General features: G+C 41.1%; 1 protein-coding gene across 1 annotated transcript in view; it reads right to left on the bottom strand.

Moving 5' to 3' along the window:
* Nucleotides 1-288: 288 nt before the first annotated feature.
* The window catches only part of insyn1 (inhibitory synaptic factor 1), a gene marked incomplete at its 3' end in the record, with an annotated part of 47,471 nt that continues 21,893 nt past the window's right edge, over nt 289-25,866 (bottom strand). Inside the window, exon 2 of the mRNA XM_083901073.1 lies at nt 289-1,104. Within this exon, the coding sequence (XP_083757199.1) occupies nt 289-1,104 (816 nt within the window). The remainder of the gene's footprint in view (nt 1,105-25,866) is intronic.

Raw genomic sequence — 25,866 nt, 5'->3', positions numbered from 1 at the left:
TTACACATAGGGAATTCATTCAGTCTATCTTTAAACATTTGAGCAGGCACTAACCTTTTGGTCCATCAGTAACTTTCATCATAATGATCTCAACTTTAATCACTTCACTACTTCATTTCATTGTGTTTTCCCTGAGCCTCAGAATGACTTTAGGTAGTCGAGTGTTTTCCCATATATCATTTATTTATTTAGTAATTAATTATTTGTGTAATAATCTATGAGCTATGTATTTAATATTAAATAATCCACAGTCCTCCTCTTGAGATTTATGATAAACGTAGGGCTTTTTCAGTGGTCCTTTGTTTTCTGTTTGGTTGGAACATAGGGCAGTACAGTTTGGGTGCTCTTGTCAGAGACAGTTTGTGTGCTGCTGTTTCGTAAAAGTTTTTTGCGGCAGCCGGGGTTCAAGAGACCTTTCCTGGGTAGTGTGTGAGCTCCTGTTGTCCCCTTCATTGGTGAGGAGATGTAGGAAGGGTCCAGACAGTTATGGAGAAGTGAGTGCTCAGAGGAAGAACGTTTGGGTGTGACTGAGCTGGCCAGGAGATTGCACTCAGTATCACTGTCTGGTGTAGCACAGCCACTCTTGTCCTGCAATTCATCTTGCTCCTCCTCTTCATCGTCATCGCAGCACAACGCGTGGTACAGAATTTTGTCACTGAATCGCACTCTTTCTCTTGTGCCAGAGGTACGGGAAGTCTTGTGGCTGTGTGTGGAGCTGCTTGCCTCCTCGCTGGAGGAATCTGGAGTGATAATGCGGGGCCCGTTAGGAATGGGCAGCCCGCCATTCATCTGGGAGTAGACGGAGGCAGTGGAAGGGGGAGGGGTCGGGGTCTGTGTCTGGGTCGGGATGGTCCCACGACCACTCTCCGGTCGAAGATCCCCCAATTGCTCACCGGGTCTGCGGGAGGTGGCCCCAGCAGCCTCAAGGTAGCTGCAAAATTCCCAGCTATCGGAAAGCACATCTGCATTGAGGAAGTCCAGCCTGAAGGCCTCTCCCAAACCTCGCTCGCTGCTGGATGTGCTGCTGGCTGTGGCCACCGTCCAGTCATCTTGATCCAGGTCAAAGTCAAAGTCGGACGTTAGTTTATCGATCTGACCCACCACCTGCAATAGAAAGAGGGAGAGCATGAGTAAGAAAAACTGATGAGATATTTTATTCAAAATTCCATATTTCGATATGGTCCTGCTTGAAATGCATGCATGCTGCAGTCTCATAGACCATTTGAAGTAATACCCATTTGGATCTAGCAGAGGGCGCTCTTAAGGTTTCATACCATAGAGATCCTGTTTGGAGACTTGCATATTTCTTGTGAATTTGGAAAAGGCAGCAGCAAAAGCAGGATGCTTACATGAGGGAGACTCCTCGCTTTACAGGTAACATCCCACTGCTTTGGTGTATACCCGCAAATCTCAAAGCTGACTCATAAATAGCTGTGTGCCAGGGACATCTGTGCACTCTCAAAGCATGTTCCCATCAATGGTTAATATCGACCATAAAAAGAGAGTTGCTCTTCATCCCGATCAGATCAAAGCACAAATTTCTGACAAATAATATTAGATATTAAGCGACTATCAGTTCAATGTTTTAACTATATTTTTGTTTAAAAGCTTTTAGAGCTTCCTCCTGTTGTCAATGATTTCCTGTTCAGGGAGTGTTAATTCCAGCCAACTCTACTTGTGTGATGAAAAATCTAAAGCCAGCAGCACTGTTAATAAAGATAAACAATTATTAAAATATTTAGTAAAGTAATGAAAACTGTAATGTATTAGGGGAGTGGTGGCATGACCATTCGTATTTAGTAATGAACACCAACATGTAGCAGGTGTCACAGCTCATGTGATCCCATCCCCTCTAGTTCCAGCTGGATTTTCACATACAGTATGCACCCACTTTTCTTTCTTGATAACATCATTAGTGGCACAGCAAAACAAATGGCTTTTTGCACCACAGTTGCATTACTTAATGTACACAGGGGGTTCATTATTGCATACAAACGCAAAAACGGATATTTGTCTGTGCACACATGAATACACTCACTCTAATGACAAAAGTTGACCAAAGTATGAAAGAAACTTAACCAGAAGTATTAATTGTGACAATACACACAACTCCATTCCAGGAAACTTTTAGATGTTTACAATTCATTGATTTTACTCCCAAAGGCAGGTTGAACCAAAGCTGATATTTATTCACAGCTGCTATTTGCATTTACAGCTTCCCATTACACTACATTTCATCTATAAATCTTATTTTACATGCTTTATTTATTTATTTTTTTTTTACTTCTGCCAAGGCCACCTGGATGTGGATGTGTCATGGCTCATCAAAGAGGCATCTTCAGCTCTGTGAGTGAAGGAGATGAACTGAAGGGGAGTCTCTTGGATGAGTGGTGAAAGCTGCGAATACTCAGTCCAGTGGTTGATTAATTTTGTCTTCATATTACACTCTATATAGTTACCGTGAGTGAATGAGATGAACCCACGCACACATCCAGCACTATGATTAAAACGTGTGTCTATATACAATATTTGAATTCCATTACTATTGCTATATCTGCAAACAATATGAAATCAAATGTTCTCTCGCTTCATGTAAATGCATCACTTATAAAGCATTTTATTTATTGCTGCTTACAATTTCACTCCACTAGCCACAGTGTTGAGTGTCAGATGAACAGAAAGCACTCCAGCTGGAATTGCACTGTTTTGCAGACAACACTCAAAACCCATGCCCTCTGTACTCGACATTTTTGCATCTTCAATCAGCATGTTCTGCTCTCAATAACAACCTATTGTAAAATGGAAACACTCAGCATGCATGTACTGAAGCTTGTAAATTATACATTTCCTCAAACCATTCAGCAATTAAGCCTCGTGGGTTGAACTCCAAAAACTTTTAAATTGTTTTTTAGAACATGAATATATGGGCTTGCAACATAATTGCTGCTGAGTAGCAGAGAGCGTGTGGTTTTACCCTGAGATTTGTGGAACATGATCCCTTTTTTGTCTCCATAATTATATGCAGTGCTTGCTTCCTTCAGCCTCTTATGACTACAAATGAGAATGGTTGTATCAGCAGCACAAAAAGTCTTATCAGTGCATGTGGGGTAAAAATCCTTTTTCCATTTTTTTCCTGCCCAACTTTAAAAAGCAAAGTTATGAGTGTGAAGAAAATGAAAAATGCAAACAGGAGGAGTGCCGCTCTGCTCGCTAAAAGCCGGTTGATCGTCAAGGCAAATGAGGCAGCTGACATTGTTGAGCCCAATGATCTTATGCAAATATATCAAGATGATGTTCTAAATCTAACATAAATTTACTCAATAAATCCTTGAATTAAACATGAGAACACTGACTTATATTAGCAGCAACAAATTTATGTAAGAATAAATCTTTAAAAAGAGTGTAAAGGATGATTAGATGCTGCATATTTGTTTGTAGCTCCTCTACTCATGGAAGTGCTATTTTGTGCTGTGAAGTCAAACCACCTGCATTTACTCGATATCTGAATATGTACGTCTACGTTCACGGCATTCCCTCATCCGTCTGTGAGCTCCTTGGTAAATCTTTTTGGCCGCGGCGTCGTACGTCTCGTCAGCACGTTGGCAGACTTCCCAGAGAGAATGGCTCTGTATGAGTCCCCTAATACTGGGATTACTTAACCTGTTTGCATTATGATTTGCAGGTTTTTGACTCACTGACTTGTTAATGTGCAGCGTTACTCAGACCCACAGGAGCCAGAACAGCTTTGTTTGCTTGATTACGTAACGTGAACGTTGGACTTGATTTAATCAATCAGGGTAAAACAAAAAAAAAAGAAGCCAGCCACGTTACAAGGGCAGATAAAAACAGACACCAAGGCCCCGTCACATTTCTCACCCTTAAAATTTCAACTTGGTTGGGAGTGCCCTCAACAGTATATTCCCCCATTGAGGGAAGTGGCTTCCCTATGGATTGAGACACCACTATATGCAAATTAGCGTAGCGAACATAACGAACGTGCTAACCTAACTCACATGTTGACAACTCTGTTGCCTGTTGTGTTGCCTGTTGCGTGGGTTGTTTGTTTTTTTCTGTCCTCGTAAACTCTATATCACAAATGTGATTGAAATCTGACAAGTCCAGGGTATTCGTGTTCAAGTGAACGCCCGTACACACATCCAAAACACTGACAAAACTACCCCAGATGTAGCAGAGCGAGCTAGCTAGCGGCTATTTGCCGAGTGCTTTGAGAGTGTTTGCCCGTCATGTAGCTCTACATGATGGGCATACGCTCTCGAAGCACTCAGCAAATAGCTGCTAGCAAGCTAGTTAGCTAGTTAGCTAGCTGCTGTCATAAATCGTCAGTTATTATCTGACATTGGTGTGCAAAGCTCAATGTTCCTTTGGATGTATATCAAACCAACATATTCCAACACATTTCAACAGTGTAACATGCTTATTTGCGAAAAAATATATTTCCTGTTGTACCCCGTTTTTTCTCCATCATTGTAAACACTACATCACAAATGTGATTGAAATTTGACAAGTCCAGGGTATTCGTGTTCAAGTGAATGCCGGTGCACACATCCAAAAAACTGACAAAACTAGCCAAATGTATCAGAGCTAGCTAGCTAGCTAGCATCTATTTGCCGAGTGCTTCGAGAGAGTTTGCCCGTCATGCTGCTCTACATGATGGGCATACTCTCTCGAAAGCACTCGGAAAATGGCCGCTAGCTAGCTAATTAGCTAGCTGTTTTCATAAATCGTGAGTTATTTTCTGACATTAGTGTTCAAAGCTCAAAGGTCCTTTGGATGTATATAATATATATGTATATAACACCAACATATTCCAACACATTTCGACATTGTAACATGCCTATTTGCGTAAATATGAAACAAAATTGTTCCTCTGCAGTTGTGGCCGCAATCTTTGTAAAGCAGCAGGGGTAATTTCATCTTCCACTTTGTTTTAAGCCCACATCAGAGCTCACTACATTTTGAGGGTTGATTATATGGGGCAAAATCGCCCTCCCCCTTGCTCCCCCCTACACAAGAACACGCAAAATTTAGGGTTAGGGCAAAAATGTAGGGTTAGGGGAGTTATTGGGACGGGGCCTATATATGTACTGTAGAAAGAAGGGTGAACGAAATAGCAAAAAATTGTTTCCTATTATGACCCAATTTGATGCCTTTTTTCATGTCTGCTTATTTTTTCCATTTTCGGGTATATTCTTAGTGCACTCACTAAGCTGCACAAACTGCCACTACTGGGTAGTCTGACCCCTGCTTGCAGTATGTGAGCTAATCTCACTTGATAACCGTCTCAGCTCTACTGTAAGGGTCTGCTGGATCTTTCTAGGTCACAATGCAGCACAAGCTCAACGCCTTTTTTTCTCCTTCTGTCCGAGAATGTGCGATGAAGGAGCTGAGGAGTGAACCGCAGGAGCAGATTGCTCTAGCACAAAAGATGAATGAACACATTGGGAAGCAGTCATGAGCCATGTGTGTTTTATAAACTGAAACCACGTTATAACAATCTATATTAACGTCATGTTTGCGTTCGTGAAGGAAACACATCTGTAGTAGGTGTTACTGTGTAGTAACATGCACAATTAGGTAACGTGAACAAACATCCCGACGGTAAACATAATTATTCCAATGCTCTTTCCTTATGAAATAAACAGCCTGTGTTTACAATGCCAACGATTAATCCTGTTCACACGAGTCTCATCAGCCAGAGTAATTGAAAATGCTTGTGTGAGCGGATGAAGTTACGGTTGAAGATTAAATTCTAGTATTAGCATTCTATATAGTCCGTATGTCTGACGTGGCCCTCTTTGTTTTGTTTCTTTAAAAATGTTGAATGGTGGATATGCAGCTTGAAGCTGTGATAAACCTCTAAAGTCAGACTTTGTATCCCCCATAGACTTTATGGTGCTATCAATCTGCAAAGTTTATGATGCAGTGATGGCACATCCTTGTGACTGAGAAGACTCCATTTGCAACACAGTTAAGCTGTAATGTATGTGTCCATATAAGTGCAGGGGATTTGAGTTTAAGTTAAGTCTTTTATTTATATCTCAATGCCTGTTCTGACAACGTGGACTGCATTCTGAACTGTAAATGGAAGCTACTAAAACTCCCGATGGCTGCAGCAATCATCAGTGATTAGCACACAAATGGAAGATTTTTCAGTCTTGACAATTTGGGGAAATCTTGCAACTCTTATCTATCCAATCTTTTACTTTTTTCCCCATTGATCAGTGCTTTTACCCCTTTTTGTCTATCTGTGTGTCTCTTGGCAGTGGCAATATACTGTAGTCTCTCCTTTGTACTGTAGATGCACCTGATTTAGTTTACATTTTCTACACATCCATACAAACCACAAACTATATATATATTTACTTTTTTTATTTTTATTTTTTTCACTACACACTATCAGCTGCCAGCCAAATGTCAAGCGTTGGTCACAGCATCTGATCAACCCCAGGTTCAGTCATTTCAGAGTTCTTGTAGTTGCTTTAACAGACAGGCTGCCTTGGCAGCATCAGGCGAGAGTTTATTACTTACCTCAACACCTGTCTGAAATGATTGGGCTGTGTAATTGAGGGTCAGAGTGAAAGATGGGCACTTGGAGTCTTGTCTGTGACAGAAGGGTACAGTGATGGAAAAGACAGGCAAGGATAATCAAGAACAGAGTGATGGTCAGTAATGTAAAAACTCTCCGAGGAGCCTCTTCTCAGGTGGAGTGGCAAATGAGGGAAATAGTGGGAAACAGATTCAGTATACTGTCCACTATCATTACAAGAGTCCTTCTCGCGAATATTCAGCTCCACCTGGTATCATGATTTATTTAGTGTGAGTGGGTACGGTACCGGTTTCTCCCAAAGTGACTGCCTGTCCTCTGTTAATGCTAATTGAAAATGTACTGGTACATTAGTTGAGGAATAAGTTATTGCTCTGTGGATGTTTAACGGCGTGTCGGAAAAGGCAGATTGTGGTCAAAATCGCCAAACATGAAACTGAAAATTGCATCTGGTGAGGATGGGTGTATTTACCACATGGTCTAATCACTCTGTTGCTCTTTAAACAGATGCTCAGTGGGAAGAGCTGGTTTTTGATGTGCATTTGTTGCTTTTAATATGAAAAGAGGAACTGTCGAGCAAACAGATGGAAGTGCCTTCCTTTACAAGTCTTATATATGTTACTTATGTGAAGTGACGTCTTAAATCTGTTCCTAATGATCCTAAACGAAACGGTCTTCTTTGTCAGTCTACGTTCAGCTGCATTACTTATTCTATAATTTATCCGCAGAGAAAAACTGCTGTAGGACACGGCATCTGCAGAATTCCATTTTGGTCAGGTGAGTGAAACAAAACACAAAATAAAATACATCCTCACTTCACTCACTTCATTTGAAATACACACTGTACGAGTGAATTTTCCGTGGATTGCCTCATTATGCTGTGTTCAAGTGGCCTCTCTCCATCTGTTCCTGTGCCACCCGCTCTACCAGGAGTCATTTTCAGAGTAGACGGAGAGGTGTTTGCTGTGCGCGTTTGTTAATTATGCAGCATCCAGCAGCTCGCGTGGCTTTGCATTTTCTTCATGGGAAAAATCTGAAACATGTTCAGTGGAGCTGTTCGAACACATCTAAGTGTTATTTCTTTCTCAACGTGTCACAATAGATTTCCAGCCTGCCCCTGCACAGCACTTTGAGCACTGCAAGCCACGGTGTGCCAGTTAAAAAGTCTCAGCAATTATCAAAATGGCCTTGCATGCTGGCTTTGTAAAAACACACAGATATTTTTTAATGCCGGTAGCTCCTGCAGATTTTGCAGTTCCACCTTACACGCTTATTTCCCCTGTTTAATTTGTCTCTAGATGTTAAAAGGGGAGCATCCAAGCCACTCACATTGCGGGGATATGGTTCATCTCATTCCCCAGAAGCTAATTTATCATCCCTGACGTACTCTGGAAGAACATAATTACGGGATTCACCAGAAGAAAATGTCCACTGTGCACTCTTTTTTTTCCGAGCAGCTTGTTTACAATTGGATGAAACAGCATTCTGGGAACACTTTGTGTTTGTGGCTCTGTATGTAATATTACCCAGCTGAATGTACTGTATGTTCATCATGCACAATGGTCCGTATCGGCCCAGCAGTGTTGATTTAAAAGCTTGGGCTTTGTGATGTGAAAGCTCGGGGGCAGATTTGCGGAAGAGAAGGAGGATGGCCCCGAGTGAAACGCACAAAATAACGCACACGCTTGTCTGCAATCTTGACAGGGTTGTGTGTGAAAATTTGGACGGAAGAAGAATGTTTTGTTAAATTTGAGTTTTTACAGTGCACTGAACACATGGACAGACAGCAAAGAGATGTAATGTGTTGTGGACATCTTTTCCTTTGACATTTTGATATCTTCTCTCATGTTTTTGTGGTCCTCCTCAGTCCAAGTACAGGAGATCAAACGCGCGTTCTTGTCTACTGCTCTCACTGGGACGTCACAATGCGCTAAATTCCTGGAATTGTTGTCTCGTTGAGTGCCGTTTTGTCCGTAAAACATGCAAGAGTGCTGACGAGGGCAACAGTATTCGAAAACTGCAAGTCTATGATAAGTTCTATTCTTGGCTCCACAGTGCAGCACAGAGTTCTACACAAACTTCCAGCCTCAGAGGATTTATCTGTCCAGTGGATACATGTTATCTATGACGGTAATGTGCCTGCTAGAGCCTGCAAATGAACACTTTTCCAAATGCTAACTGCTGTTAGCTCCCAGTAGCCTCTGTGGCTGATGTCATTTCCTGTCCCTTAAGTTTCATTTTCTTTTTTTTACTATAACTTAAAGAAATAGGGTATAATGTGGGACCTTTAATATCATTTTTTCCAACTTGACCAGAGAGTGTTTTGTTTTGAATCAAATGACAGTTGAAACCCTTTATTGACTGGGTTGCCTCTTTGATCAATGACCTCTGAAACCCTCCAGGCTCTCAAAGTACAAGAAAATGTGGCTTAATAAGTGCTGTATGAAATTATGGAACCAAACTCTGATAGAAGCAACCACTGGTCCGCCAATAACGGAGGTCCCGGGTTTGCTTTCAAGTGAATGCAGGAAGCAGACAACAACGCACACGGCATCGTGATGTACAACGCAGGTCATTGTGTGAAAACGCAACCAAAAGATACATGCGTGTAGAACGATAGCCGGGAGAAATGGCTGAGTCCATTGTTGCAGCATAATGTTGTATAAAACAAAATAAAAAAAACCAAGACAGATAGGATTTAATGCAGCTCCATGTTTTGCGCTTATGTGGCAGAAACAGAAGTTGCCCTGCATTTACCAATAACAAATGGACGAGTTGTCTTGTTAATTGTTTGTCTTCTTCTGTAATTCTTGATGCAGGCGAGGAGGGTTAATATTATTTATGTTATTGGATAGGTTCGGTTCGTTTCACTAAAGTGCATCGAGAAAGCAGACTCCGAATCTAGCGGACTATTAAGGCCACATTATACTTCTCCGACTGCGCAATGCGTTATTCAACTGTGTAACTACTGAGACCCCTCGAGCCTTCATAGTTCTCTGTCGTAGCGCCAGATACGCTGCAATTTCCCGCCCGATCAGTAGGGGTCGCTACGCAAGGTTGTTGTGCTTCTGGCTACAGTGAGTAATGGCGTCCGAGAGAGGAAGACTGTTGTTGTTGTCGTTGTTGTTGCAGCTGAATAACGTTGAAACAGTGGCCGTTTCTCACATGAAATAAATATTTTTCTGAGTCCCGGAACGCAGTTTTAAGATCATTTGAGGCGAGAAATTAGCCATTTAAAGTCTAAACATGAGGTTTGTGTATTAAGATATGACGTATTTATAGTTTGGCAGCGACAAAGTTGGCGGTGATCAGCTCCGCTTCTGTGGACCCTCGGTGCGCACAGTAGCCGGCACAGAGCAGCGTTATCTCGGCCTGTCCTGAGGACCAATCGCAGCCCTTGCCGTCTCCGTTGTCCCTTGACGGAGTGACGGACACTTATGTTTCGTGCCGTCGGAGACGACGGAGAGGCTCTCCGTAACCGACGTTGATCACTTTACGGTGTTCCAGGTGTGATTCTTACATCATTCAACCAATACACTACTGTTTATGCTTGATCATCACATTTGACTACTTTGCTGTGCACAAATGATTCATTGCCTGAATAAGGTGGATTAAGTATTCATGTGTTTGCGTGCATGTTTCCATAGAGTGCACTCTGCCACTGTATATTTTGCTCTCTTCATTAACACTGCATGCAACATCCTGCTACATACTGTAGTGTGGGACTGACCTGTCAATATGTTTCTGCGGCAAAGTCGGCAAGAGAAATTCCTGTATATTTATCGCATGGGTATATTGAGTGTATTCTAATGCAATTGACTTCATGACTTCAGCTTCAGTGAGCCTGGAGGCGGGCAGCTGTGCAGACAAGCCAGGAGGACTGGATTTAGGTCAGGCCATCTTGATTGGTGAGATGTGTTGCATGGTGCTGGCACAGAGATGAAGTGTCCTTTGAAGTGTTCGTTGGAAGCATTTTGTGTAATTATCCTGTCATGAGAGGGGCTATAAGCCCGAGACTTCATTAGGCACATGCCTCCTGCTTTTTCATCTTTCCTCCCCCCAAAAAAACCCCCAACAACTCATTTTTATATATATAAGTGCTTAAAAGCCTTGTGATGAACGTAGGTACAATACATCCTGACAACTCACTAATCAGAGGCATCATTTCAAACTTAACCACATAATGGGCTTTGTTTATCCCTGGGAGAGGTGGGAGTCCTTGAGGCATGGCAAAACAACCACTTCCTTAGCCAAATTTAAGTCATTAGACTGGGCAGACTAGACCTCCTAATGTATGGGAAAATCTGCGAGGTTGCGTAGTCGTTGAGGGCGGAAGATGGGAACAGCAACAGCTCAGCAGATGCTGCATGCGCTGGTTCTGGCAGAGCACACTGATCATTTATTGAGGTTCTAGTTCATTGCTTCTATCTGTGTTGAGAAGCCTAGGGCCGGTAATGAGCAGAAAAAGATAGTAGTGCCACGCTACAGGGCTCCTCAGTCTGTCTGCTTCCCCGAGATAGCACTGGGATTAGGCCTGAGTACTCTCAGGTCACGCTGTTCAAATTTTTTGAAAAAAAAAAAAAAAAAGGGTGTGCTTGTGAGCGCAGCCAGACCCCACTGACCAGTTTTAATGACTCGGTAGTTTTGACTCTTAGTCTTCATTAACAACATGTTTTGGTGTAGAAAGGCCAGTGAAGGTGTATAATGGTTGTAGATTTTCAGAGCGGAGCAGACGTGTGCGACCTGTACAGGAGAATCACTGTGGCAGGGAGAACACGACTACCGAAGCCAGGTCAGACCATCCAGCAGTAAATCCCTCACCCAGACACTTCACATTCACACTGCCTGTGTATCTAGACCAACAAATAGATAAGCACACTGCATTAATAAGGGTTAAGAAGTATTTTGTTACAGTTGAAGCTGATTTGTTTACTCACATAATTAAACATGCAAAATCTAATATGTTAACAATTTAAATTCTGAGGCGTCTGCAGCTATTTGTAGTCAAAAATATCAAAAATAAAAAGACAAACTTGGCATTAAAATGTGATGTAATGCAGTGCATTGGTCTAATTACAGGCTCACGCGGGCTGTTTATGAACAAATAACTCAAAAAGTCAAATGTACTCGATGTACTGGAAGAAGTGGAAGAAATGTGTTCCATAAGTACTCAGCTGATATCCTTCGTATAATGGGAGAACACACTGAGCTGAAACAATTAATCGATTATTAATCAATTACTGAATTAGTCGATTATGGATTAGAAGCTTTTTTTCATTATTAAAACCAGATTTCTTATTGTTTTAGCGTCTTAAATGTGTATGTTCTTTGTTTCTTTGCTCCACATAACAAAGAAATCATTCAAACTGAATCATTTTGGTTTTTGCGGACAAAACGAGACATTTGAGAACATCAGAATTTCCAGGTTTGACAAACCCTGATCAACGTTTTTTTTTTATTAAAACTTTTTCTGACATTTTACGGACCAAACGATTAATCGAGAACATATAACCGACAGATTAATCGATTACAAGAATGATCAATTAGTTGCAGCTCTACCTGCAATTTAGCTTGATGCAGCTTCCCACGTTTGATCAGATCGCCTAAGGACCAGGATAATATCCCATTGTCCTACGTAATATGTGGTGACGCAAAGCCACCAATAGCTTAATCATAATTAAGAATGAAACTACAAATATTAGCCATTCCCTTCAGCCAACAAGTCGTTTTTATGGTTGTGTGGAGAAAGATCCATGTCTAATTACCATGCAGATGCTACCACCTGCTCTCTGTTTCTAATTAAAAATCCTTCTTTTTGGATTTGTGTTATGGCTCCTATCACGTTATGTCTTCCTGGGCTGGGGATAGAAGATATTGGCTAATGACAGTTTTCATGCAGCAGCACTGGATGTTATTTCACAATTTTGGGGGTGTAAATGGATTTCCACACCCCCAAACATCTTGAATAACATGCCAAGCTGCCAAAAACTACCCCAAGGGCAAACCCTTTTTTTTTTTTTTTTTTTTATCACAGGCGAACATATTTTTTACTGTTTTCCTGGCAGATCTATCAGCTGTTGGTAGGGAAGGGAAAACAGCCGAGGATCTAAGTGAAAACTGAGTCTAACGTTTTGACTTTTGTATAATACATGACACCTTTCTGTCTTCAGTTGTTGATCTCTAATTCTGCACTCACGTCAACAAGTACCACTACATGTTAATACTTCAACAGACTAGTTCCAAGTAAGTTAGTGTAGAGCACGTTTATGGCGCTGTCGGCATTCACAGTATTATGGTAGTTTGTGATGGTTTCTCTTTTGACAGTGTTTCTTCAGAAGTCAGTCAGTTGTTATTACTTGTACTACTGCATGATTGTAATTAACCTTCTTATGACCATCATGATATTCAGGCCATCTGAATTTATTTAGATTTTATGGCTGTAGAATTGTCAAGTGAGCGCCTCTGCCTCTTTTTCCAAGATAATTTGGAGGAATTACGGGACTGAGAAGCTGACATCACAAACGTGATTTGAATCTTGTCTGTGATTGGACGGACGTTCCATGGAAGTCCTGAGGGCTACAGTAATAACAGTATTTGGCTGCTAAGCTCTATTCCTCTGTAGTTTTTGCATTTTCATGAATCTAAACTCTAAGAATTAAAAGTGCTTTGTAGAACCATAAGTTCTAGGCTTGTCCTCAAAAGAGAACCCTTTTTGGCTCCAGGTAGAACCTTTTTATAAAGGTTCCACCAAGATTTAAAGGGGTTTAAAGGGTTCTCTGGATCAAAATGGTTCTTACTGGAACCATTAGTGTTACCAAGAACCCTTGAATAACCCTGTCTTGGGGAAAGGGTTTTTCCAGAAGCATAATGTTTCCAGGTAGAACCTCAGCCCTTGTAGGAGGACCCTTTTGGAACCCTTATTTATAAGTGTAGGAGTTATGGTAATGATAGGTACGCATGGCAGATCCTGTCGGCGACGACAGGACGCTGACGGAAGGGTTAATTTTCCCAAACAACAAATGCTATGTTGTACGAAAAGTGCGTTAAGCCATAATTATTTGATAACTGCAAGAAATAAGTGACTGTTCTTAAGATGATGGAAACCCTCAAATAAGGGAGATTTAATCTTTCCCTTTCTTAATTTCTCACAAGGGAGAACACAACTAGCCCAGTCGAGCAGTAAATCCTTCAGCTTGACACATTCACACTGCCACTTTATCTACTGGCCCGACCTGCAAATAGATAAGCAGTAAGTCTTTGCTTCAAAGGCCCCCAAGGAAACAAACCTTTGTAAAATTAGGCTACATCTATATTTCTACGCTATAATGAAACGATCTGTATCGGGAGTAAAATGCATCCATACTAAGGTACTTTGAAATCACGTCGTTCACGTACACTGGGCATGAGCATGCCAATGTACACCCGGTAGCAGATTGTCGCCGCTGCAATTGTTTGCTTACTTTCAGAAAAGTTATGACCCCAATAATAAGCTTCATTGGAAAGCGTCAACAGCGCTTTTCCTCTTCATCATTTAAAAAGACATGTTTTTGTCTGCCCAGTCTAAAACATAGTACTGATGCACTAAAATGGAGCCGGTTGGCTTTCCAAATGGGGGTATAGTAGCAGATAGTGTGGATTAGTAACATGTAACATGAGGCGAGGAGGGCATAGTCACATCATTCTTATGTCGGGACATCGGGACGTATGGAACAGAGCTGCGTATCTCACAATCATAGTGTCATAGTCAAATAGTCGCGGTCAAGTGTCATCCCCAAACATCTTTCTTTGAGCTTGTTCACATGAGTTCACATGACTGTTACCTTTGCTACTGCACAATTTAAAAAGGTCACATGTCAGGAAAAACAATGAAGAGTTTCAGTTTCTGAAAAAAAAAAAAAAGTACTTTGACATTTTCCCAAAAAATATTTGAAATAATAAATATTCATTCAGTATAAATGCACTGACATGGCTATTTGCATGCCATATTTCACCACACTTATTTATCATTCAAATAGCAACTGCAGCTCTGCTCCATATGCCGTAGTGCATAACACATCACGAGTATAATGAGTAATGTGAGTATTTTTGCAACAGCACTAGTTTGCTATGCAGCGTTTGTAGTCACACTCGCATAAGTCACGTTCCCTGATGCAGTAAGACGTACAGTTTTAACCACTTGCCAACAACGAAACCAATAAATCCTGCAGTAAAATCTAAGTGAATTGTCTTTGTATGGTGGGAAAAAGAAGGTTTGGTTTCACATGTGGGAGAAAATTTAATCAGCTAATCTGAATACTCTATGTATTTTAATGTATGTAATAATGATATCATTTACCATTGATCGGTCATCAATTATTGAGTTTATTGGGTCACTTATTGGGTTTAAAATACTGCACAATATTCCCAAGAAGAGTCTTTTCAGTGTAAACAATAATCTTTTTATATATCTGTGGCTACAAGGAATTTAACATACACTTTTGGTGGAACACACATTGAGCTAAAACACATCATAAAACGATTGACTTTGCGATGCTGTACATTTCAGTGCACCACAACTGTCCTTTCAGCTTCACAGCAGTCGCACCGTTTTTCATTTGACTTAAACGTGGGGGTTAGCATTCATTGGTGCTCATTGCTCATTGTTCTCGGGCCACGGATTTGGATGAAACGTCCAGGCTGAGAAAGCAGAAGCTAACCCTACTATTAATACAGGGCATGCAATCAATATACCACTGGCATTTCTAGGTTTCCTTGGCCTGCAGTGCTTATCTTAATGGGAGTGTGCTCCCATTTTCTTTTACTGTGTGAACCCATATATCATTTTCAACCAAATATAGCTGGATCCATACTATAAAAACATTCACGCAACCTTTTCCTTTTTTGGTTGTCGTAACTTTCTTTCTGCGGTTAAACCTCATGGATTGATTTGGAGATATTTTTTTTTGTATTTTTTGCTCCATCCCTATTGTCGGTTCTCTGTGGTGACGACCAGTGAGCCAAGCAGCATTGTTTCTCATGAGCACAGGATGATTCACTGTGAATCAAGAACTTGATATACGGGCAGAAAATAACATGTGAGGGCAGAGATACTCTGGAAACTGAAATAGCAACTGCAATAAATTGAAATTGAATTTTATACTGCATTGTGGTGTAAAAAATGCTTTGCTAATAAAGTAGTGAATACAGAATGTACCAAGAAAAAAATGCCTCCCTCCTTTTACTGACAGTGACGATGACCTTCAATCTCTGTGTTTACAACAAGCCCTGAGATTTTTGTGGTTCCTCTGTATCATAAATTGGCGATCATGAGCCTGGAGAGGCCCAATCAAACACTTCACTTGCATGAATTGAACTTGGCGTGATTTACCACAGTCATGACCGTCTCAATGATGTATCTATTCTTGGATGCCTTTTATTTAATTTTTTTTCACTATGCTGTTGCAGTAAGCTCTTATTGTGGCCGCTCTGTCAGCGTGAACAGGTTTCCTCTGACCTCTCTTTTACAAAACGTTTTCACCCTCAGGCCTGTGACTGTGTGTGACTCGATATCGAGAGGAGTGTGCTGTTTGAAATGAGTACTCTATTTTCCCTTGATGTTGAAATGGATACACCATAATAGGGCTTCATTTACAATGACCAGGGTGTATTTACTTTTCAAGTTGTGCCCAACTTTAAATAAATTCAACGCCCGCGTCATGAAGACCTTTTAGTTATTAAGTAGATAAGAATATCAATTAATCATTATTTTATCAACTGAAACACAGTATATTTTATCATTGCACTGTGGTGATTCCTACAATCGTAGTAAAGACTTCAGGAGATAAAGACCTTTAGCTGTTGTATTAAAAGATAATTGGAGATTGAATTTGTGTACTCGTAAAATGTTTGTTTGAGCTTCTACACCCAAATGAGCTTTATTTGGTGCGGTGCTAGCAGTTACGAACCAGAAAATGTGCCCATATCTCCGTGAAATCACCCTGGCTTCTGTTACTGCGTTCGCAGTGTCGTTTTTTTGCGCTCGCTCAGTGGAGCACATCAAGGATTGTTCCCTTAAAGATATAACAAGAGTCAGGACTTTTAATAATGGAATTCTCCATGTGCACATACTGTACTATGTTTTTTTATTTATTTATACAAATTGTTTGAATATCAAATTATGCAGCGTGTTAAAACCTCCCCCTTTTTTTTCTTTTTCACAAACATCTTACAAGTCTTCAGTCATTTCTTTCTCCACCGAGAACCCCATTTGGAGAGGGTCGTGACACCTATACACTTACATTGATGGGAAGTGAAAACAGAGATCTTGAGTGATGGCTTGCTCCCCTCTTTCCCCCCCCAGTACCGTGCTGAAGTAGGTCACAGATATTGGCATGACTAGCTCTCCTACTTCTTTCTCTCAAAACAATTTGTCATCGCTGCCAGGGTTCTGCCATTTCTATCTGTGACAATCTGTAGGGCGGTCACCTCAGAGAGTGACAAAAACCTGTCACAGTGCGTCACTTTCACTCTCTCTCTGGCAAGCGGCAGGACATCTTTGAGTCTGCAGCACCTTTATCAGATATGGCAGTTCCTAAAGCTCTGCAACAGCAGGCGAATTGGAGGAGAGGAGATGGTGACTTTACAGAGACCTATTTGCAAACAAAATCACTGGGAGACATTTCCCACAAGGCACCATCTGGCTGCCACACATACCTGCCTCTATCACCAGTTTTTCTATTTATAGACGTTCTCCTGTCCACCCACTTGCACATTGCATCTTGTAAAAAAAAAAAAAACAAACAAAAAAAAAAACAACCATAATCTAACAAACTGAAGAATCTCCTGCAGGCAATCGATCATCAGAGTGACAGATATGTCACCACATCTCGTTGTAATCTGAGGATAACATCTTCCTAACAGTCTCTTGTTGCTCACAATAGAAATGAACAATCACTCGGCTCCTTGCCAGACCTTATGGAGATAGCGAGGCCGACAATGACCTTCTTTGTCATTATCTAAACTCTTCTCCTATTTTTAGCGTCGCAGTGTTAAGGCAGTGAGATGAGCTACGAAATAGAGAGGTGCGTGTGAGTGTGAGAAAACTTACTGCAGTGTCTGCTGAGGCCAGATAGTGAGAGCAGGGTGTGATCTAATCTCCATGTATTCCAGGTTGAATAGTACTAGATTTGTGATGATGTGATACGCCGGCTGTCAACCACCAACTGCACTATTAGAGTTATCAATAAGGCAATTAGTGTTTCATATCTGAGGGGAGGAGGCTGATTTCTCATCACGGGTATTATGTTATTGAACAAGCATTCCCTAGTGGGAGAAGAAGGATATTGAGAGGACTAACACAGCACGCAGATGTGCACAGGCATGCTCATCAAACATGTTTCTACCTTTGGATAAAGCCTGTTGTGACAATATTTTCAAGGCTTTAACATCCCTTGCTATATGAATATTTACTGTATATATTGTATATATGAATATATATACATATATGTATATATGTATATATATATATGTATGTGTGTGTGTGTATATATATGTATATGTGTGTGTGTGTGTGTATATATATTATGTGTGTGTGTATATATATGTGTGTGTGTGTGTGTGTGTGTATATATATGTGTTTGTTTGTGTGTGTGTATATATATGTATGTATGTGTATGTATACAGTATATATGTATGTATGTGTGTGTATCTATATGTATGTATGTGTGTATATACAGATATATGTATGTGTATATATGTGTATGTGTGTGTGTATATATATGTGTGTATGTGTGTATATATATGTATGTATGTATGTATATGCATATATATGTATGTAATATATGTATATATGTTTGTATACGTATGTATATATATATATATATATATACATACATACATATATACACATACATATATACATATATTACATACATATATATGCATATACATACATACATGTGCATATACATACATACATGTGCATATACATACATACACACATATGCATATATATATATATATATATATATATATATATATATATGCATACACAATATTATTATCAGCCTCTCATTGTGCCAGATCAGTAAATGAGTGTGCTAATTACACATTACCATAAACTCAAAAACACATTGATTATTTGCCTGAAATAAGCAGAGAATACATATATACAGTATATAACCCTCCGAACAATTCCACAGCTTATTTCCTTTCCCCCAAAACAATTCTCCTGATTTGTCTTTTAATGTGTTTGTGTGTAAGTGAGTGTGTGTGTGTGTGTGTGTTGATAATTATAGGTTGGGAAATTGGCAGGGAAGCATGATGGTATGTGGAGATGCTCTACCTTGCTGTCACAAGCCCTTCTGGCAAGAGGAAAGCCATTAAATGAATCTTACCAATGTAAGGGGAAAAATTGTGTTCCTGCTGGAGCAGTACTTAATTGGATTATTAATATGTTCCTGCTATATTGTGGACTCCTTTTTCAAATGTTTGCCCGGTGACAAACGGAAAATAAACCAAACTTCAGAAAGGAACAATGTGTATTATAAAGATCACATACTGTATAGTTAATGTAAATGAGACGGTGGCCAAGTAGGAATACGGTCCATTGTAATATGCATCATCCATCCATCAGTGTTCCTCCTAGCTGCCAAATTCTGCTCTGCTATCTTGTGTGAAAAAACACATAACACATTGGAAAGTCTCTATCCGCATTCTCAAGGAATATTAAATGGGCCAATTACCACAGACAAATAAGCAACGTACAGTGAAGGTGAAGGACAGCAGAAGCAATTTTCTATCCTTTTCTCTTCTCAGTTCATCTTTTGCTTTCATGCTTTATATTGCCAGTCCATAAATAGTAGGGCCATTGCACTGTGCTGTTGACACAAATTGGAAGGTGTGAAGAATGGAGATGTATTGTTCCACGTAAGGCATATTCATCTTCTCAACAAAGTTGGCATTGGAAGGAAAGGGAGAGTGTGAAGTCAAGCGTAGCATGTAATTAGCAGGTACTGTGGTATAGTACGGATGCTTCGTCGAGCCATCTGTGTGGAACATTTGTGAGAATCTCTGCTACTGGTCTTCCCTCGCTTCTCTGTCTTCACCTGCATTGCTCAGTGACCCTCGCCTCTCTATTTGTAGCCTGCCAGCGAATCGCCTCCTACAAACCTGCTATAGTGCAAGTCAACATGATGCAATAACCAGCGTTCACCAAGTCACTGTCTGACGCAAGCTCCCTCTATTTCACACACACACTATTCTACAAGATTCCTGGAAAACATTTTGAAAAAGGGCTGCATTAATAATCCATGGCTTCTGCATCGATGCGTAAATGCAACGCCTGCCTACAAGGGCAAGTCCTTAGTTGGTCCCTGTTTTCACAACTTCCAGGTTTTCTACCTCTCTCTTTCTGGCAGTCAAGCTTTGATTGATGACACCAATAGGAGTGGTGAAATCTAAAGGCTGGATGGAGAGATAACTGACCAGTTGAGAATGACTCAGTCTTGAGCAGAGAGTCGGTCTGCTGCAGGCTGGAGGAAGACAGCGAGACAGTAGTGCAAGAGGTGACGTGGGGGAAGGCAGAAGATATCAATGGGTAAATGAGGCTGAGCAGTTTGGTCGTGCACATGTATTTATCATCCTACCCACATGTTTGTGAGGCAAATGACGGCACTGTTTTACTTTATTTGTGAAGAGAAGCATAGCTGACAGTCAGAATGATGTGACCAAACACACAGTGGGGGCTTTGCCAACAGCACTCCATCTAATCAGTCTACTGTGGGAGGACAGAAAAGTTGCCCAAACAAACATACACTTATGCGGAAACATTACAACTGGCATTACCATGCGCGTGCACACACAATCTTGTAAACACACTGAGTCTAATACATTGTGGCAGATACTCACGCACCCACATACAAACGCATGTATCAAATACTGTCCCCCCCTTTTCAAATAAAAACATGCTCTTATGCACATACATAATACAGCACACACCCAATCAGTCTGACTGCTCACGCTACTTTAGTTCTGATAGAAAACAGTGATTATTCTGATGGCAGCTGGCAGACTTATATTTATAGGCCAACAATGTGTACGCCTGAAAATGTGTACCGCAGCTCTGACTGCATCCCTGACATCATCACACGATTTCCTTTCTGTGTGACCTTGGCTTTAATATGCGAAATCTGCACGGATGCAGAGAACGTGCAACATGATTGAGTTAGTCACGGCGGTAAAAAAAAAAAAAAAAAACGCACACACCCCCCCCCCCCCCCAAACCAAAACCCCTTTGTGCGTTAAAAAATAATGCCATCAAAGAACGCTTATTTTTTTTTTCACAAGGTGATGGTTTGCGGGTGTAGTGTGGACACTGGTGCTGGGGGGGTTTTTGACGGGCTCTCCCTCTTTAAATAGCCCCAGATCTAATCTGCAGACAGCAGCAGAGTTCTGACAGATCCTGCCACAGTGCCTCCTCCCTCTAGGTGACACATTATTTATTTTTTTTCTCTCTCCTCCGCTCTAGTATTCACTCCATGGAGCACTGGCCCCTCAAGCTATTGTCAGTTCCGTTCTCCTTCTATGTCTGAAGAACCAAATGGATTTACAGGGTTTACTGTCAATCCCTCCCTTTTTTCTGGCCTTATGAATGTGCCACAACTTTCATTTCCACTGTTTTATTTCCACACGCTTCAGCCCTTCATGATAACTTGACCCCTCCTCTCATAATAGGCGCCTGCTGTTGTGGCACAAGCTTAACTTTCGCAATGAATGACTTTGACACGTGATGTCGAAATATACGTCGTCTTAACCTCTGTACCATAGTACAGTCTCACTCTAATCCTGTATAATGCAAGTTTATGAGGCGTTCGCAGCCATTTCAAAGAAGGACATCGCATCTGTGTGATTTGAAACTTTAACTCTCCCTGCCTTTCCAGTATGTCCATTAGTAAGATGGAGATCATATCGCAGTATATTATAAGACTGCTGTGTCTGAAAATACAGTTCAGTAAGTGCTTCATATTGACATGAAATGTTTGTGTCCATGTGACAAAGCCCTTGAGCAAACAGATTTATTTGGTCAGTTGACATGGATGATGCTTTCTGCTGCTAGTCAACACTGACTGATCTCTTGTTTTGGTCTAAAAAGATATTCTGGCTGTAACCGTGGATGCTTGCTTGAATTAATGTTAGGAGGTCAGTACCCACACATGTACAACCCACTGATCAATGAATATCGACATACAAACAGGGGGGAGCTCCTTTTGAGAGTCTGCTGCTACTAGAATGAATTGTGGGATCAAGTATGCATACCTGGAACACTATGTTGACGCAGACCCTCATTTTTAGTATGAATGGACCCGCAGCAATCTTCTTTGCTACTCTCTGATGGAAGGTGGTAAGTTTGACCCAGTGCCTAAGCTGCGTTTCCATCATGGTACAGTTCGATTTGGTACAGTATGGTGCGTTTGGTGCGTTTCGACTTAGAACAGTAACTTTACTTGGTAGCAATGACTATGAATAAAGGCATGGAACACGGCACAGCAGACAACAAAGGAGGAATTCCAGCAGCTCGTTCTCTTCTGCCTGGTCTGTGGCTTTTTCAACAAGATTTGTACGATAATAGGCTGCGGAGGCGTTGAAGAAACACCATTCGCAAGGGAGTGGTGGGTCTACCTCCACCCGTAGTGTACCATGGAATGGGGGCCAGTTATTTGGGTGCTAATTGTAATGGAAACGCAAAAATGACATGCCGTACCGTACCGCACCGTTCCATTCCATTAATACCACTTTCCTGTTGTTTACCTGCAGACCTGCAGCTTCACAAATGTAGCTCAACCACTCACAATGGAAACTACACTTCACTAATAATGCAAAGAGCAGCTATAATGTGGACTACCATGCACACTTCACAACCTGCCAAAGCAATACGTTATATACCTTTTGAGCTGTGTTATGACATATACGATAATTGTCAGCTTTTGTGCTGTAATTGTGCTCCAGTGATGTACCAAATTACCGTTGGCTTCATCACACCTATAATTCAAGACATGAGCCTCTAATTGTGTGGAAGTATATGAATCGAACTGAAAGAACTGGGTAATTTGTCAAAATAAGGTGATTATAATATCCAATGATGGCAGCAACTGTTTGAAAGGTTTAGCTCAAATGACCAGCACCGGAGCTGCATGTTGAATACTGCACCAGCTTCACATGTACTGTGAAACAATATGAGCAGCATCGCAAATATCATGTCCAAATTTCCTCAAGCTTAAACCATGATCCTATTCGCGAGCCTGTGAAGTAATTACTTTTCACTATTTATTCGCAAGTAACCGCCACAGTAAGAGAAAACTTCAAAGCTCTGAGATAATCCTCAGGCTGTAGTCTCATCACATGTTGGGTCGCATTGCCATTTCAATGGAAGTGCCATGCATTTACATCCCTCTGCACACCACGCTGACGAGCTCGGAAATTAACTACACGATGCCACACTATATCTCTCCACTGCATAGTGGAGACGGCACTATGCTGTGGTGTTTGCTGGGATGAAAGAGAAGGAAACAAGATGTAATTTTGGATCATGCAATTATGTGATGACATGTGAAATCCAATTCTCTGAGATATTCTCTTGACCCTTCTCACTCCGTGCACGATTAATTTCGCACTGACTAGAAGCATAAATCCTAGATGATTGTGCTGTGTTCAGAACAACAGCAATGAAAATCTTCATGACTCAAGTCCAGTAGGAGACAGGTAAATTAGTTTTGTTTGTATTATTATGTAGATGCTGGTGCATTCTGCAGCATCGACAGGATTCAGCGGTTGAGCTGTGTGTATGTGAGTTTTGGTCAAGGTTATGAAAACTGAAAAAAGCTGCAAGTTTATTTACCCTTTATATTTGTTTTCATAAACACGCCATTATTTCCCTAAAGAAAATTATATATGGGTGCTGATTTTTTTTCTGTCTTAAGGTGGCTGTTGTCACTCTGGCCTTCTTTGGAAAAGATTGAAATGTGAAATGCACTCGTAGGAGCCCGTCCACCTTCTTCACAACGCAATTAAAAGCGCAGTTGTTCAGGCTGGGAAGTGGCCAGTTGTTCTGGGTTAATAGATGGGCTTGGCCAGATGTCTGCGAGGTGACCGCAAGCTGGCAGCCCGCTGAATAAGGCTGCAGATTGTAAGTGGACATGTACTCTGCTTCCCTCTGTGTGCAGTTGTCACTGGAGATGATGAAGCACCCTGAATCTTCCTCCTTCTCCGTCTTTAGCTCCCACGTCTCCCATAATTCTAACTTTCACAGTCTCCCCTTTTCTCTCTCCCAAGGCCAATGCAAGCATAGGGCTGACACGTGGGTATCGTCTCCTTGGTCCACGGACTTGTGTCCCTTCAGAGTGGAGTGTCTCCATTGAGTCTGGGCAGTTCAAGGACTTACTGTAGCTAGCATGATAGAACAAAATGAATGAGATGAAGAAAGAGAGTTGGCAGGGACCCTGTGTCTCACTGCTGAAAAATAACATACTGTACTTTTACGTCAATGTCACTGAAAACAACAGATGTGAAATGCTTTGACTAGGAATGACATGCAATGGCATGCTGAAATATGTACATGTGCTCTAAATATTCAACCAGTGTGACCTGGTTACATCCATTTCTTATTTCAGTGCTGCTCTGCTTCATGGTTTCATTTGGCATGTGCTCTAATTTCCAAAAGAACCTACCACCACCACCACCACCTTGGTAGTCTGCAGCCATGGATGTTACTCTAGAATTCTGCAGAAATGTGGCCTTATAAGTAGCCACGAAAGCCTTCTATGCCAGCACTTAAGGTAGCATGAATTATAGATGTGTTCCTGTATGTTTTTAAAAATCAAAGACTGGAGCAAGATTTTGATTGACAACTTACTTCATGTTGGGCCTACACACACACACACACACACACACACACACACACACACACACACACACACACACACACACACACACACACACACACACACACACACCACAAGTTTGATTTATAATGTCATAAAACAGTATTCATCAGCAACTTTAGTTGCATAACCTACATCGAGACGCTCTATGATCGATGGAGAAACACGGAATGCTAATTTTCCATCTACAGGTCCAAGTCGTAAATTATGTATGTGCATGTATACTGTACCTGCTCAATAATTTATACAGTCAAACAAATGACAAAAGTATTTCTACCTTTAACGCAAAATGGAGGGAAATCAGAAGATGCTGCTAAGTCTCTGACAGATCCCATCAAAATGCATATGAAATATTCATTTAATGGATCACACTTTATTTTTATAGTCCCTTTAAGTGGCTTTAATGTGTCACTATAATGCCTTAGCTGTTTCAAATGCGACTCATGACTTTGTAAGAGGAAGTCGATATATCTTTGGGTTACAGTTTAACTTATCATTGGGGTTACTTCAGTGGTCCAGTGTCCCTGAAGCCCAAAAGCTTTAATGCGGTAGAAATAGAGGAGGAATACAGGAGTGGAGTCTCTTGCTGCTCTGGCTTTGGCTCCCATCTTTTTCGTACTGGCCTGATTAGTATTCTATCTGCAGTGTAGGACAGTGATCTAAATATAACCAGTAAAAAAAAATAAGAAACCAGGACCCTTCCAACTCGGACAGGACGTTGCTGACCAGCCTGGACTCCTCTGATATCTGCTGGAGGACCAATGTTTTGCGCATGTGTGTGTTTTTAGCCTCTGGCCACAATTCTGGCACTTAAGCAACACTCCGGTGTCTGGCCTTGATTGGATGCTTCTAATGACATGCCTCAATGCTGCTGACAGGGTGCTTGAGGCTCACACTTACACCAGCACAGCTCTGCCATGGTGTTGCTAGTATCCACCTCAGAGATGACACATCAAGAAATATTTATTCTCTCAAGTTGCAAGGCATTGGGGGAGATGCTTTAATCATTGGCATGACTAAACATGAAGACAAGAATGTGTCTCGGATGGAATAAATATGGAGTAACGGAGAATAATGTGACTGGTGTGTAACATGTGAATGCTGCAGTTTCTTTAGTTCCTTGTTGCTCTGTTGTCTCTCTCTATACATGCCACCGCCGTGTCCTCTGATAGCAAAGACACTCAGTCTATCAGTGTAGTCCACCAGATACACCGCACGGATGTCAAAAACTCACCGTTCTGCTTCAAGTAATAAAAGTGGCAATAAATGGATATCTTAGCGGAGAGCAGGAAAGACTGGAAAAAAAGAATGGGTGAAGTGAATTACTATTATTTTCTCTGTCTTTGGAAAATGCCAACACTTAATACAGGTAATAATTGCAGTATA

This window comes from Microchirus variegatus (genome assembly GCF_963457635.1).
Source record: "Microchirus variegatus genome assembly, chromosome: 14".
NCBI lineage: Eukaryota > Metazoa > Chordata > Actinopteri > Pleuronectiformes > Soleidae > Microchirus > Microchirus variegatus.
The sequence above is the reverse complement of the archived record's forward strand: the minus strand, read 5'-3'. Positions and strand labels throughout refer to the sequence as shown.